This window comes from Oncorhynchus kisutch, linkage group LG3, assembly GCF_002021735.2.
Source record: "Oncorhynchus kisutch isolate 150728-3 linkage group LG3, Okis_V2, whole genome shotgun sequence".
Lineage (NCBI taxonomy): Eukaryota > Metazoa > Chordata > Actinopteri > Salmoniformes > Salmonidae > Oncorhynchus > Oncorhynchus kisutch.
The window spans coordinates 7,048,883-7,063,574 of record NC_034176.2 but is presented as its reverse complement, the minus strand read 5'-3'; the positions used below and the strand labels follow the sequence as shown (position 1 = coordinate 7,063,574).

Genomic DNA, 14,692 nt, shown 5'->3' with positions numbered 1-14,692 from the left:
GTAATTTTCTTAGGTTGTCTGGTTGATGTTTTTAGATTTAATGGGGAAGCTGAGAGGTTAAATATACTATGTTTAGGTTTTCTACTGTTAAGTTTGCACCTTCACTAATACAGTGGAACGTTTTGTCCAGGAAATTGTCTAAAAGGGATTGAATTTGTTGTTGCCTAATTGTTTTTTGGTGGCTTTCCACACATTCCTTCGATCTATAGCATTTCTAAATATTTACTGTTCCTTTGGCTTTGATGACAATGTTGATTTCCCCCTCCAGGATGGAGAAACTGTCTTCATTAAAGTATGGGGATTCTAGTGGAGGTTATCGGTAGCACACATGAGGAAATGTTTCTCTGTTAAGATAATTTCCTTATTAATTTCTAGCCAGATGTAAAAATGTTCCTGTTTTAAATGATTTAGTAGAGTTGGCTCTATACCATATTAGCATATTACCCCCTGAGTCTCTTTCCTGTTTCCCACCTGGTAGTGTGGTGGATGGGACTACCAGCTCTCTGTAACCTAGAGAGCAACCAGTGGGTCCATCTCCTCTATACCACCCACCTGGTAGTTTGGTGGATGGGACTACCAGCTCTCTGTAACCTAGAGAGCAACCAGTGGGTCCATCTCCTCTATACCACCCACCTGGTAGTTTGGTGGATGGGACTACCAGCTCTCTGTAACCTAGAGAGCAACCAGTGGGTCCATCTCCTCTATACCACCCACCTGGTAGTTTGGTGGATGGGACTACCAGCTCTCTGTAACCTAGAGAGCAACCAGTGGGTCCATCTCCTCTATACCACCCACCTGGTAGTTTGGTGGATGGGACTACCAGCTCTCTGTAGAGAGCAACCAGTGAGTCCGTCTCCTCTATATCAGGTTTCTTGTAGGATGACAATGTCTGTATTTCCAATTTCTTTGATGAAGTCTGGGTTGCTGCTCATTAGGTTAAAGGCAGATGACCTCAGACCTTGTATATTCCAGGATGAGAAAGTAAAAGCTTTGTGTTCCATAGTGTCTAGTGTTGTTTCTGTGTGGTTTAGGCCCCGGACTGTCAGAGTAGGTGTGAGCAGAGCATTTTGAGCATCTGATACATACCTCTTAGGTCGCAGGATGGGGCTTGGGTGGGTGTAATAGTGGGGATTGGGCCTGTTGCTCTGCTCACGGTCTGGGCATATGTCCTGCTGTCATGTTAAGGTCCTTGCCACAGGGGCGGGGGTCATGGGGTGGGCAGAGGGGGCATAGGTCTGATATGGGGTGGGGGGGCAGAGGGGACATAGGTCTGATATGGGGTGGGGGGGCAGAGGGGGCATAGGTCTGATATTGGGGGGCCTATATAGGGTGTGGCCAGGGTTTGTTTGGGGTGGTCTGAGCTGGTTGGGGTGTGGCTGGTGAAGCTGTGGTCTGGGTGTAGGTCCACTTGGTGTGGGTTCTCTTGGTGCAGGTCCTTCAGGAGGGGGTCTTGCAGGTCTGGGAGGGTGTCTCTCTGGTCTGGGCGGGGTGTCCGTTGCTCCTGTGTGAGGTCCTGGGGCTACTGTTGAGGGTGACGTCCTTCAGGGTCCTGGCAAAAGTTGGGATTGCTTCCTTGTAGAGGTGGACCTGGTTGTAAAGGCTGTTCAAGTCCAGGGTGGAGTGGTGGGCCAAGTAGACATTAGTTTTTGAGGCACAGTCTCGTAAAATGGATGTAATCATCTACTGTATGGTGGCAGGGGGAAAGTATTTTCGTGGTAGCAGGGTGGAGATAACCACTTGTGCATTGGAGAAAGTGGAAGAAGCTTTTTCAATCACTCCCTTGAGTGCTCTTGCCACACTTTCCTGCTGGGCGTTCAGGTCATTTACGCTCGTGTGAATTATGAAGTGTCTGGGGGACCCTGGTATGTCCTCTGACAACAGCTCCAAGCCCAGTGTTTGTGCACCAGAGTGGTGCCACTTTGTGTTTGGGGAAGAAGTTAATCCTCTTGAATGTATTTGCCATTTGAGTCAATGAGGAGCACAATCTCTGGCTTTTGTGTGTCCTCAGTGGATGTGTGGGGGTTGTCAGAGGAGCTGACAGGTGGGGTCTGTTGGGTTGTGTTGTGGTCTGGATCTGAGGTCCCCCACACCGCTAGAGGGATATCTTCAACCACCAACTTACCATCCTGAGAAAAGGCTGAGTATAGCCACCCTGCATACCACTGCTGGCTTGCTTCTGAAGCTAAGCAGGGTCGGTCCTGGTCAGTCCCTGGATGGGAGACCAGGTGGTGTTGGAGGGCCAGTAGGGCCCTATATGATAAATATTATAAAGATATCCACAATAAAGTATCCACAAAATATGATAAAGATAAAGTGCCTGCAGAAAGTATTCACACCCCTTGACTTTTTCCACATTTTGTTATTGTTACAAAGTGGGATTCAAATGTATTTAATTGTCCTTTTTGTTTGTCAATGATCTGCACAAAATATTCTGTCAAAATATAACTTTTGTTTTTGAACATGTTGCTTTGCTCTATCATTCTTTACTGCATCATATTATAGTGATAAAGAACGGCAGGTAGCTTAGTGGTTAGAGTGTTGGATTTGTAACCGAAAGGTTGCTAGATCAAATCCCCGAGCTGACAAGGTAAAAAAAATCTGTTGTTCTTTCCCTGAACAAGGCAGTTGACCCACTGTTCCAAGGCCCTCCTCATCTTCACAACAGCTTTGTCTATAATGAAGACATGTATATCTACTTTCAAGCCTTGCAAAATCAACATTTTCTGCTTTAGGTTGTCCATTGGGGACTAACTAATTCTCATTGTGGAAAGGAGAAACAAGTGTGGTTACCATAACATACAAGAGTGTGACTGCAGCCTGTATGAGACTATACTTACTGCTGAGAGGCTGTGAAGTGCCTCTTGTAATCGACTACCACTTCTCTTGCTGTCTCTCCCTCTCTCTCTCCCTTTATTTCTCTCTCTCAGGTTTAGTCAAAGCCATCAATACAGCGGTAGATTTAATCGTGGCTCATTTTGGCACAAGTCGGGACCCTGATGTTAAGGTATTGTGTTCTACTGGGTGATTTACCCCTAAAGACAACTATATAGTTCTGTTATATTGCATTCTGTGAGTTTACTTCTCTTGTTGGGGACTATTCTGATTTTGCAACATTATAATGTCTATTTTTCCTAATCATAATTTCTCTATTTCTCTCTCTCTATTTCTCTATTTCTCTCCCCCTTTCTCTCTCTATTTCTCTCCCCCTTTCTCTATCTATTTCTCTCCCCCTTTCTCTCTCTATTTCTCTCCCCCCTTCTCTCTCTATTTCTCTCCCCTTTCTCTCCCATTTCTCTCCCCCTTTCTCTCTCAATTTCTCTCCCCCTTTCTCTCTCTATTTCTCTCCCCCTTTCTCTCTCTATTTCTCTCCCCCTTTCTCTCTCTATTTCTCTCCCCCTTTCTCTCCCCATTTCTCTCCCCCTTTCTCTCCCCCTTTCTCTCTCCATTTCTCTCCCCCTTTCTCTCTCTATTTCTCTCTCTATTTCTCTCCCCCTTTCTCTCCCCATTTCTCTCCCCCTTTCTCTCTCTATTTCTCTCCCCCTTTCTCTCTCTATTTCTCTCCCCCTTTCTCTCCCCATTTCTCTCCCCATTTCTCTCCCCCTTTCTCTCTCTATTTCTCTCCCCCTTTCTCTCTCTATTTCTCTCCCCCTTTCTCTCCCCCTTTCTCTCCCAATTTCTCTCCCATTTCTCTCCCCCTTTCTCTCTCTATTTCTCTCCCCCTTTCTCTCTCTATTTCTCTCCCCCTTTCTCTCCCCATTTCTCTCCCCCTTTCTCTCCCCATTTCTCTCCCCATTTCTCTCCCCCCTTTCTCTCTCTATTTCTCTCTCCCTTTCTCTCTCTATTTCTCTCCCCCTTTCTCTCCCCATTTCTCTCCCCCTTTCTCTCCCCATTTCTCTCCCCCTTTCTCTCTCTATTTCTCTCCCTTTCTCTCTCTATTTCTCTCCCCCTTTCTCTCTCTATTTCTCTCCCCATTTCTCTCCCCTTTCTCTCTCTATTTCTCTCCCCTTTCTCTCTCTATTTCTCTCCCCCTTTCTCTCTCTATTTCTCTCCCCATTTCTCTCCCTTTCTCTCTCTATTTCTCTCCCCCTTTCTCTCTCTATTTCTCTCCCCTCTCTCTCTCTATTTCTCTCCCCCTTTCTCTCCCCATTTCTCTCCCCCTTTCTCTCTCTATTTCTCTCCCCTTTCTCTCTCTATTTCTCTCCCCTTTCTCTCTCTATTTCTCTCCCCATTTCTCTCCCCCTTTCTCTCTCTATTTCTCTCCCCCTCTCTCTCTCTATTTCTCTCCCCCTTTCTCTCCCCATTTCTCTCCCCTTTCTCTCCCCCTTTCTCTCTCCATTTCTCTCCCCCTTTCTCTCTCTATTCTCTCTCTATTTCTTCTCCCCCTTTCTCTCCCCATTTCTCTCCCCCTTTCTCTCTCTATTTCTCTCCCCCTTTCTCTCTCTATTTCTCTCCCCCTTTCTCTCCCATTTCTCTCCCCATTTCTCTCCCCCTTTCTCTCTCTATTTCTCTCCCCCCCTTCTCTTCTATTTCTCTCCCCCCTTTCTCTCCCCATTTCTCTCCCCATTTCTCTCCCCCTTTCCTCTCTCTATTTCTCTCCCCTTTCTCTCTCTATTTCTCTCCCCCTTTTCTCTCCCCATTTCTCTCCCCCTTTCTCTCACCCATTTCTCTCCCCATTTCTTCTCCCCCCTTTCTCTCTCTATTTCTCTCTCCCTTTCTCTCTCTATTTCTCTCCCCCTTTCTCTCCCCATTTCTCTCCCCTTTCTCTCCCCCATTTCTCTCCCCCTTTTCTCTCTCTATTTCTCTCCCCTTTCTCTCTCTATTTCTCTCCCCCTTTCTCTCTCTATTTCTCTCCCCATTTCTCTCCCCTTTCTCTCTCTATTTCTCTCCCCTTTCTCTCTCTATTTCTCTCCCCCTTCTCTCTCTATTTCTCTCCCCATTTCTCTCCCCTTTCTCTCTCTATTTCTCTCCCCCTTTCTCTCTCTATTTCTCTCCCCCTCTCTCTCTCTATTTCTCTCCCCCTTTCTCTCCCCATTTCTCTCCCCCTTTCTCTCTCTATTTCTCTCCCCTTTCTCTCTCTATTTCTCTCCCCCTTTCTCTCTCTTATTTCTCTCCCCATTTCTCTCCCCCTTTCTCTCTCTATTTCTCTCCCCCTCTCTCTCTCTATTTCTCTCCCCCTTTCTCTCCCCATTTCTCTCCCCCCTTTCTCTCTCTATTTCTCTTCCTCCCCCTTTCTCTCTCTATTTCTCTCCCCATTTCTCTCCCCCTTTCTCTCTCTATTTCTCTCCCCCTTTCTCTCTCTATTTCTCTCCCCATTTCTCTCCCCCTTTCTCTCCTCCCCATTTCTCTCCCCTTTCTCTCCCCCTTTCTCTCTCTATTTCTCTCCCCCTTTCTCTCTCTATTTCTCTCCCCTTTCTCTCCCCTTTCTCTCCCCGTTTCTCTCCCCTTTCTCTCTCTATTTCTCTCCCCTTTCTCTCCCCATTTCGCTCCCCTTTCTCTCTCTATTCTCTCCCCCTTTCTCTCTCTATTTCTCTCCCCCTTTCTCTCCCCATTTCTCTCCCCCTTTCTCTCTCTATTTCTCTCCCCCTTTCTCTCCCCATTTCTCTCCCCCTTTCTCTCCCCATTTCCTCCCCCTTTCTCTCTCTATTTCTCTCCCCCTTTCTCTCACTATTTCTCTCCCCCTTTCTCTCCCCCTTTCTCTCCCCCTTCTCTCTCTATTCTCTCCCCCTTTCTCTCTCTATTTCTCCTCCCCCTTCTCTCCCCCTTTCTCTCCCCATTTCTCTCCCCCTTTCTCTCTCTATTTCTCTCCCCCTTTCTCTCTCCCCATTTCTCTCCCCCTTTCTCTCTCTATTTCTCTCCCCCTTTCTCTCTCTATTTCTCTCCCCATTTCTCTCCCCATTTCTCTCCCCCTTTCTCTCCCCATTTCTCTCCCCCTTTCTCTCTCTATTTCTCTCCCCCTTTCTCTCTCTATTTCTCTCCCCCTTTCTCTCCCCATTTCTCTCCCCCTTCTCTCCCCATTTCTCTCCCCTTTCTCTCTCTATTTCTCTCTCCCTTTCTCTCTCTATTTCTCCTCCCCCTTTCTCTCCCCATTTCTCTCCCCATTTCTCTCTCCATTTCTCTCCCCCTTTCTCTCTCTATTTCTCTCCCCCTTTCTCTCTCTCTTTCTCTCTCTATTTCTAACTATCGATCTGTCTAACCTCTCCTTTTTCTTCCTCCCCTTCCACCACCTCCTCTCTCTCTCCTTCCTTCCACATCCTGTTCACACTCTCCCCTTCCACCACCTCCTCTCTCTCTCCTTCCTTCCACATCCTGTTCACACTCCTCCCCTTCCACCACCTCCTCTCTCTCTCCTTCCTTCCACATCCTGTTCACACTCTCCCCTTCCACCTCCTCTCTCTCTCCTTCCTTCCACATCCTGTTCACACTCTCCCCTTCCACCACCTCCTCTCTCTCTCCTTCCTCCACATCCTGTTCACACACTCTCCTTCTACCCCTCCCCCCTCTCCTTCGTCTCCCCCCCACCCTCCCCTGTCCCTCTAGGCGAAGCTGGGTAACAGTTGGGTGAGTCCCAACGTGGGCCACCTGATCCTGAAGTACCTGTGTCCGGCTCTAAGGGAGGTCCTGGGGGATGGGCTGAAGGCCTACGTGCTGGACCTGATCATCGGACAGAGACGCAACCAGCCCTGGAGCCTGGTAGAGGCCTCCACACAACTAGGTATGTCTGGAAAGTGGAGGAGGAGGAGAAGGCAGGAGGAGTGGTGAGGAAGATGGTATTAATGATGATGATGACTATGAAGATGATTCAATAACGTTTATGTGTGAATGAACAGATGAATGAGTATTTTCAAATGGAGCAGGGGTCTCCTAGGTGTTGTAATTCTGACCTCCTGTCTCTCTCTCCATCTCCCTCTCTCTCTCTCTCTCTCTCCATCTCCATCTCTCACTCTCTCTCCATCTCTCTCCATCTCCCTCTCTCTATCTCTCTCCATCTCCCTCTCTCTCTCTCGCTCTCCATCTCTCTCTCTCTCTCTCTCTCTCTCTCCCTCTCTGTCTCTCTCTCTCTCCATCTCTCTCTCTCCATCTCTCTCTCTCTCCATCTCCCTCTCTCTCTCTCTCTCTCCATCTCTCTCTCCCTCTCTGTCTCTCTCTCTCTCTCTCTCTCTCTCTCTCTCTCTCTCTCTCTCTCTCTCTCTCTCCCTCTCTGTCTCTCTCCATCTCTCTCTCTCTCTCTCTCTCCCTCTCTCTCTCTCTCTCTCTCTCTCTCTCTCTCTCTCTGTCTCTCTCTCTCCATCTCTCTCTCTCTCCATCTCTCTCTCTCTCCATCTCCCTCTCTCTCTCTCGCTCTCCATCTCTCTCTCTCTCTCTCTCTCTCTCCCTCTCTGTCTCTCTCTCTGTCTCTCTCCATCTCCCTCTCTCGCTCTGTCTCTCTCAATCTCCCTCTCTCTCCCTCTCTCTCTATGTCTCTCTCTCTCTCTCTCTCTCGTGTATATATATCAATCCCCACTCCCGCCCCCGCAATACCTACATCAGGCCCATCCACCTGTGTTGTCCACAGCCTGTTCTCCAAGGTGTCCCAGTACTCAGAGCTCACCAGCCACAGCATGAGACTCAACTCATTCATCTTTGGACTGCTGAAGTGAGTACCCTCTATGTGCTCTATACTACAACTGTTTACTGGTGTCTCGTCACCATCAAACAGATATGTTTATTGTTGCCAGCATGTACAAGTGAAAGAGTCAAGTTAACGACTCTCTCTTTTGTTTCTCTCTGTTTCAGCTTGCGATCTTTGGAATTTTGGTTCAATCATCTCTACACTCATGAAGGTGAGCCAAATCAAGCACACCTAGCTAAAGTCTTTGAAAGATAACAGTACTTTTTTTAACCCAGGTTTGGTATTCTATTGCTTCCAATAGTCTAACATCTTCTTCTTCTTCTTCTACTTCTTCTTCTACTTCTTCTTCTACTTCTTCTTCTTCTCCTACTTCTTCTTCTACTTCTACTTCTTCTTCTACTTCTTCTACTTCTACTTCTTCTTCCACTTCTTCTTCTTCTTCTTCTTCTTCTTCTTCTTCTTCTTCTTCTTCTTCTTCTTCTTCTTCTTCTTCTTCCTCTACCTGTCCCCCCCAGACATCGTAGCGGCTCACTACCACCCGTGGGGTTTCCTGCCGTTGTCTCAGGGGCCGTGCCAGCCTCTCTTGGAGGAGCTCCTCCTCCTCCTCCAGCCTCTGTCTCTGTTGCCCTTTGATCTGGATCTGCTCTTTGAGCCGCGATTGGTCCAGAGGAACCAGGAACACCTGAGAAGCAAGGAACAGCTCTGCTCCGCCTCCGCTGGCCAGGGCCTGGACCAATCAGCATGCTCCACCTTCCAGCTCATGAGGGGGTGGAGCTCGGAGTCACGGAGAGAAGAGTCTATGAGAGAAGGGGCGGAGGTTAAAAAGGAAGGAGGCGGGGTGGGGAACAGAGAAAGGTTGGGGCTGAGACGAGAGGGGACGTGGCCTAGGATGGAAGGGGTTGGAGAGAGAGGGAGGAGAGAGGGGATGATGCAGAGGATGGGGTCGAGGAGAGAGGGGGTGGGGATTGATAGTTTAGGGGCGGGGCTTGTAGCAGCACAGCCAATGACAACCGAAGTAGGGACAGGATTTGCAAACCTGTGGAGAGAGAGCGGGAGGGGGAAGGGCACAGGAAAGAGAGTGAAGGGGGTGGGAGGAGAACGCCATGAGGAGGAGGGAGAGAAGGAAGAGAGGAGGAAGGGGATAGAGAGGGATTGGGCGAAGGAGGGTCGTCAGCAGCAGGAGCGTGATCGCCAGGCGGGCTGGTGGTACCAGCTCATGCAGAGTTCCCAGGTCTACATCGACCAATCAGCTCAGGGTGGGTCGAAGTTCGTTAAGAGCGAGAAGAGGAAGAAGTCTGCAGAGAGGCGGAGCCAGAGTCAGCACCCACTCCCCAGGAAGGGTGTTGTGGAAGGGGCAGAGTCTAGCCAGGAAGAGGAGGTTCTTAGGGAGAGAAGCAGGAAGAGCAGCTCCAGTGGTGAGTGGACGGGGTCCAGGGGAAGAGGAAGACCATCCTGGATGGGGAGTCCCCCAGAGTCAGTGCTCACCCAGGACAAGGAGAAAGAGAAGGATCCAGGAACCACAAGGGCCACAGAAGCCACAGCGACCCAGCCAGCAGCCCAGACTGAAGACCCCTCCCAGGGCCAGAGCATGCGCTGGGTCAGACTGTTTGGGTCCAGCATGTGTGGTGGTGGCCCCCCCTCCAGGCCAGATGGAGCAGAGCAGAGACCATCCAAAAGCAAGAGGAGCAGGTGACTGAAGTGAAGTGATGTACAGGTGCTACGGTAATAAATGAATTAACTCTTTGTAATACATTTCTCTTTGTTCTGTTTGTCCCTCGCAGGCTGCCGTCTGGATGGCTGACAGGTCTGGACATGTCCGTGCTGGACCTCTTAGCCCAGTCGGTGGGGGTGGGGACAGTGAAGAGGGTGGAGCCTTCAGCTCCTCCGGCCCCTCCCACTCTGAACCAACCCTCTCCACCTCCTCAGCCGCCACAGGAGACCCAAACCAAACAGCTGTGGTAAGATAAACCAAAGCTTGACGAAATACAACATATCCGATTATCTTCTTGAATTTTTATCAGACTTAAAGGATAAAAACACAGCAACATCATGAAATTACACTAAAAACAGAAACATGGACAATTAAAAAATACAGGATACAAGCAATAATATGTTTTTGTCCTTCTCTCTCTCTCTCTCTCTCTCTCTCTCGCTCTCTCTCTGTCTCTGTTTCTCTCTCTCTCTTTCTCTCTCTTTCTCTCTCTCTCTCTCTCTCTTTCTCTCTCTCGCTCTTTCTCTCTCTCTCTCGCTCTTTCTCTCTCTCTCTCGCTCTTTCTCTCTCTCTCTTTCTCTCTCTTTCTCTCTCTTGCTCCCCCCCCCCCCCCCAGTGAGGTGCGTGCCCTGTGCCACCACATAGCCACAGAGCCTGACCAGCTGAGTTTCCATAAAGGGGACGTACTGACTGTCCTGAGCCGGGCTGACTCCGACTGGCTCCTCTGCTCCCTGGGGGCCCAGCGGGGCCTGGTGCCTTTCATCTACGTTACCCTGAGGGGTCTGGAGGACAGCCAGGCGCCCCAAGAGCCTCAGGGGCCACTCTGACTCAACTAGGGTTCAAAATGTCAGGTTTTCCAGAAATCCTGGTTGGGAGATTCCTGGAATCAGGAGGGAATAAGTAGGACATCTGTATATCCTCCAACCTAGGGATTTCGGGAGAGTTGTCGGAGCCCTAGACTTGCAACCCTAGACTGAACCCAGGGCCCAGAGGCCACAGTAGAGGATGAGGGTGGAAGGTGGATAGGAGAAAAGGATTCAGAGGGCCAAAGATAGATATACAGCATACTACAGCACAAGACGATGGGATACTCATGGAGAAGAGACCTTATTATGACTGGTTCAAAGTGTAATTATTGTACTATGGAGAGGCGTATGAAACACACACACACTCACACACACAGACACAAACATGCATTAATGTACATATATGCACATGCAAGCATGCAGGCACAAATACGCTATACTTCCCTATGTATGCATGTCCAGTAAACTCACACACACCAAACTGCCTGGGGATATTTTACAGAAAGGAGACAAGGCTAGCTACTGACTGCCTTGGCCGCATCACATACTGTATACCATCCCTAGCTGTATTTTACTTTACCATGCTACAGAGTATACTCTATCTATCATTCATCTAGCTGTGCCACTCTTTGAATGCCAATGCTATGCTAACGCGCTAATGCTAGTTCTAATGCTAGTGCTAATGCTAGTGCTAATGTTAGTTCTAATGCTAGTGCTAGTGCTAATGCTAGTGCTAATACTAGTTCTAATGCTAGTTCTAATGCTAGTTCTAATGCTAGTGCTAATGCCAGTGCTAATTGTTAATGGAACATTTCAGAGACTGGTTAAAGGACTTGTCATCCAATGGATCCACGCCGACATGCTTTTCTCTGAGGTTCATTCACCCAGAGATCCCCTGCTTTGTTGTAGGACGTAAGTAGGAAAAGTAGTTTTGTTATAAAACATAAAATAAAAGCTTCCTTAGTGTGTGTGATACAGCTGTCGACAATCTCCACATCTCTGTGTGGAGTAAATACAAATGGACAACAGGTTTAAACTCGCTTCTTCAATACAAATGGACAACCGGTTTAAACTCGCTTCTTCAATACAAATGGACAACCGGTTTAAACTCGCTTCTTCAATACAAATGGACAACCAGTTTAAACTTGCTTCTTCAATCTCCAGATTCCTGATTTTCATCATCTTGTTAACGCTGTGGGTGCGTTCCTCTGCCCAGGCGTTGCTGACGCCAGATCTTACAAAGCTTGGATACGTATTTTACGTATCGGCTAACCACATCATCTGTATGTTATAGCAATCACCACCAATGATTACCAACGATGGACTGTCAAACCTGACTCTGATTGGACAAGCCCAATAACATCCTCTGGCTCCTCCCTTCACATCCTGTTGTTTTGATGGATGGGACGAACTGACCTATCACTGCAATTGTCAGGAAAGAAAAGGGCAGAGCCGGGCCAAGTGCATGTAACCTAGCAACAGACGGACAACGTTTTGTGTCTTTTTTACAGTGTCTTCACCCCTGTTCTGACCCCAAAACCCTAGCTCCTCCCACCTACCCCGCCTCTCTACCCCTTAACCAATACAACTGCACAGCTTTAGGAGGAGCTGCAGTACCACGATTACAGACAAAACCAAGTGATTCAATAAGCTTTGAACTCTTGTCTATATATCTATCCATACGCACTGTAAATGCATATACTTACACACGTTTATTTATTGACAAGTGATGATGTCATGTGTCATTGTTGAGGGAAAAAACGTGTGAATGGAAAGGCAGTAGAGGTGGATAAAGAAGGAATGTCCAATGAAAACAACGTATGACTTTGGAGGTGTGTTTAGGTGTTCTTAACAGAATGTGTTGTTTGGAAAGGCTGTATAATCACCATGGCAACCCCAACCCAACCCGAACCTCCCTATTGTAAAAATGGGTCTACTAAAGAGAAAGATCATGTTTAAACGTTTTTTAAAAATGCTTCAAATGATTCTGATTGGTAGTATGTAAAGAGAAAGAGAGTCACTTTTCTTGTGTATGCCTTAAAGTCCTTGAGAAAGAACCACAGAGAGAGCTGCTGTTTTGGAGGTATCTAGCGTCTGACTATGCCTGTGGTCCCTACATGATTCTTATCTATGTGACGGCGCGTCCAACCAGCCACTTTCCCTGGGTTTCAGTTGGAAAAAGAGTATATATTTTCTCTGGTAATAGAAAAAGTATATGGCTATTTTTTAGGGTGGGACTCTTAAAATTAACCCCAACACATTTCTTGGTGGCTTTGTAGGCATTTGTTGGTGTCAGGAGTGGCCTTAGGTTCAGATTGAGCTGTACAGGAAACTAGAGCTGGCAAAAAATGAAGGATTAGGTTTAAACCCTATATGTCAAAACCTTGTGGATTAGGCCTTAGATTAGTGTTTGTTAGAGACAAAATGATCAACAATGAAATAATGTAATGTCACTTTTTTTTGCGAAACTGAAAAATTGCAAGGACGAATTCACACTGGACAAGAGTTAGGCCTAGATTCAATCAGACCAATAGTTCATTTAGCTTGTAAATGATACTGTATTATTATTATTCTAAATTCTTTGTTGAACTGTATTTCGTTTTTCTGTTATTCTCTTTTGTTGTACAGTTTAATTTGGTTTTATTTTAAATTTTTGTCAATTCCTTTGGATTCTGCATAAATAATTTAAATATTTCGTTAGCTCTGAATTGTAAATATATTTAATTTCTTCAATAATAATTTTTTTATAATAATATAATTTTTTTAAAGATAGAAATAGATATGAGGTATGGTTATGTACAAAACATTTGGAACACATTCCTAGTATTGAGTTGCACCCCCTTTTGACCTCAGGATAGCCTCAATTTGTCGGGGCATGGACTCGACAAGGAGCTGAAAGTGTTCCACAGTGATGCTGGCCCATGTTGACTCCAATGATTCCCACAGTTGTGTTAGGTTGTCTGGATGTCCTTTGGATGGTGGATCATTCTTGTTACACATGGGAAACTGTTGAGCGTGAAAAACCCAGCAGCGTTGCAGTTCTTGACACAAATCGGTGCGGCCTGGTACCTACTACCGTACTCTGTTTAAAGGCAATTAAATATTTTGTCTTGCCCGTTCACCCTCAACGACACACACACACAATCCATGTCTGAATTGTCTCAAGGCTAGAAATCATTCTTTAACCCGTCTCCTCCCCTTCATCTACACTGATTTGAAGTGGATTTAACAGGTGACATCAATAAGGGAGCATAGCTTTCACCTGGTCAAGTCTATGTCATGGAAAGAGCAGGTGTTCCTAATGTTTTGTACACTCAGTGTATATTAATACATTATTGCATTAATAACAAACATTTGTAAATGTGAGTTAGTATCATGTTATGGGCATGGTGAATGGACAGCTATGGGGATAAATGCCTGCCAAGAGTATTGTGATTATAACAATGTATTTGTTATTGTGTTTTTGGCACATACAGTGCCTTCAAAAAGTATTCATACCCCTTGACTTATTCCACATTTTGTTGTGTTACAGCCTGAATTCAAAATGGATTACATAGATTTTTTTCTCACACACAATACCCCATAATGACATCACAATACCCCATAATGACATCACAATACCCCATAATGACATCACAATACCCTATAATGACAAAGTGAAAAACATATTTGTAGAAATCTATGAAAATAATGAAATACAGAAATATCTCACACCCCTTTACCACGACTCTCCAAATTGAGCTCAGGTGCATTGAATTTCCTTTTTACCTTCCTTGAGATGTCACTACAACATGACGGGAGTCCACCTGTGTCCAATTCAATTGTTTGGACATGATTTAGAAAGACAAACGCCTGTCTATATAAGGTCCCACAGTTTACAGTGCATGTCAGAGCAGAAACTATTCCATGAAGTCAGAGGAACTGTCTGTTGATCTCTGAGATATATATCTGGGGAAGAGTATAAAACCATTTCCAGAGGGTTGAACGTTTCCATAAGCAGAGTGGTCTTCATCATTGAGAAATGTTAAATATGAAACTACCCAGACAAAATATTCTGTAGTCTGATAAGACACAACTGTTTGGCCTGAATTCAAAGAAAACCAGGCACAGCTCATCACTAGGCTAACACCACCCCTACCATGAAGCATGGTGGTGTTATCATCATGCTATGGGGATGAATTTCAGTGGCAGGGACTAGGAGACTGGTTAGGATGGAGGGAACAATGAAAGGAGCCAAAGACCGGCAAATCCTTGATGAGAACCTGCTTCAAAGTACAAACGAGCTTAGACTGGGAGAGAATATCTAAGTTCCAACAGGACAATGACCCCAAGCATACAGCCAAACAATGCTGGGATGGCTTCAGAACTGATCCTAGGCCGTCATTGAAAATAAGAATTGTTCTTAGTTAAATAAAGGTCAAATAAAATAACAAGAATGTGAATGTGAATGTCATTGAGTGGCCCAGCCAAAGCCAATAATTGAATCCCATTTGAAAATATGTGGAAAGACTTGAAGATTGCTGTTCACCACTACTCCCCATCTAACTAAACATCTGCAGGGAAGAA

At 46.4% G+C, this 14,692-nt stretch overlaps 1 protein-coding gene across 1 annotated transcript in view; it reads left to right on the top strand.

Annotated features, from left to right (window-relative positions):
* The window catches only part of LOC109877872 (iporin), a 58,666-nt gene extending 45,035 nt beyond the window's left edge, over positions 1-13,631 (top strand). The window contains exons 7-13 of the mRNA XM_031816933.1: positions 2,928-3,004; positions 6,538-6,712; positions 7,528-7,633; positions 7,774-7,820; positions 8,125-9,298; positions 9,391-9,567; positions 9,937-13,631. Of these exons, the coding sequence (XP_031672793.1) occupies positions 2,928-3,004; positions 6,538-6,712; positions 7,528-7,633; positions 7,774-7,820; positions 8,125-9,298; positions 9,391-9,567; positions 9,937-10,147 (1,967 nt within the window). The 3' untranslated portion in view covers positions 10,148-13,631. The remainder of the gene's footprint in view (positions 1-2,927; positions 3,005-6,537; positions 6,713-7,527; positions 7,634-7,773; positions 7,821-8,124; positions 9,299-9,390; positions 9,568-9,936) is intronic.
* Positions 13,632-14,692: the final 1,061 nt, after the last annotated feature.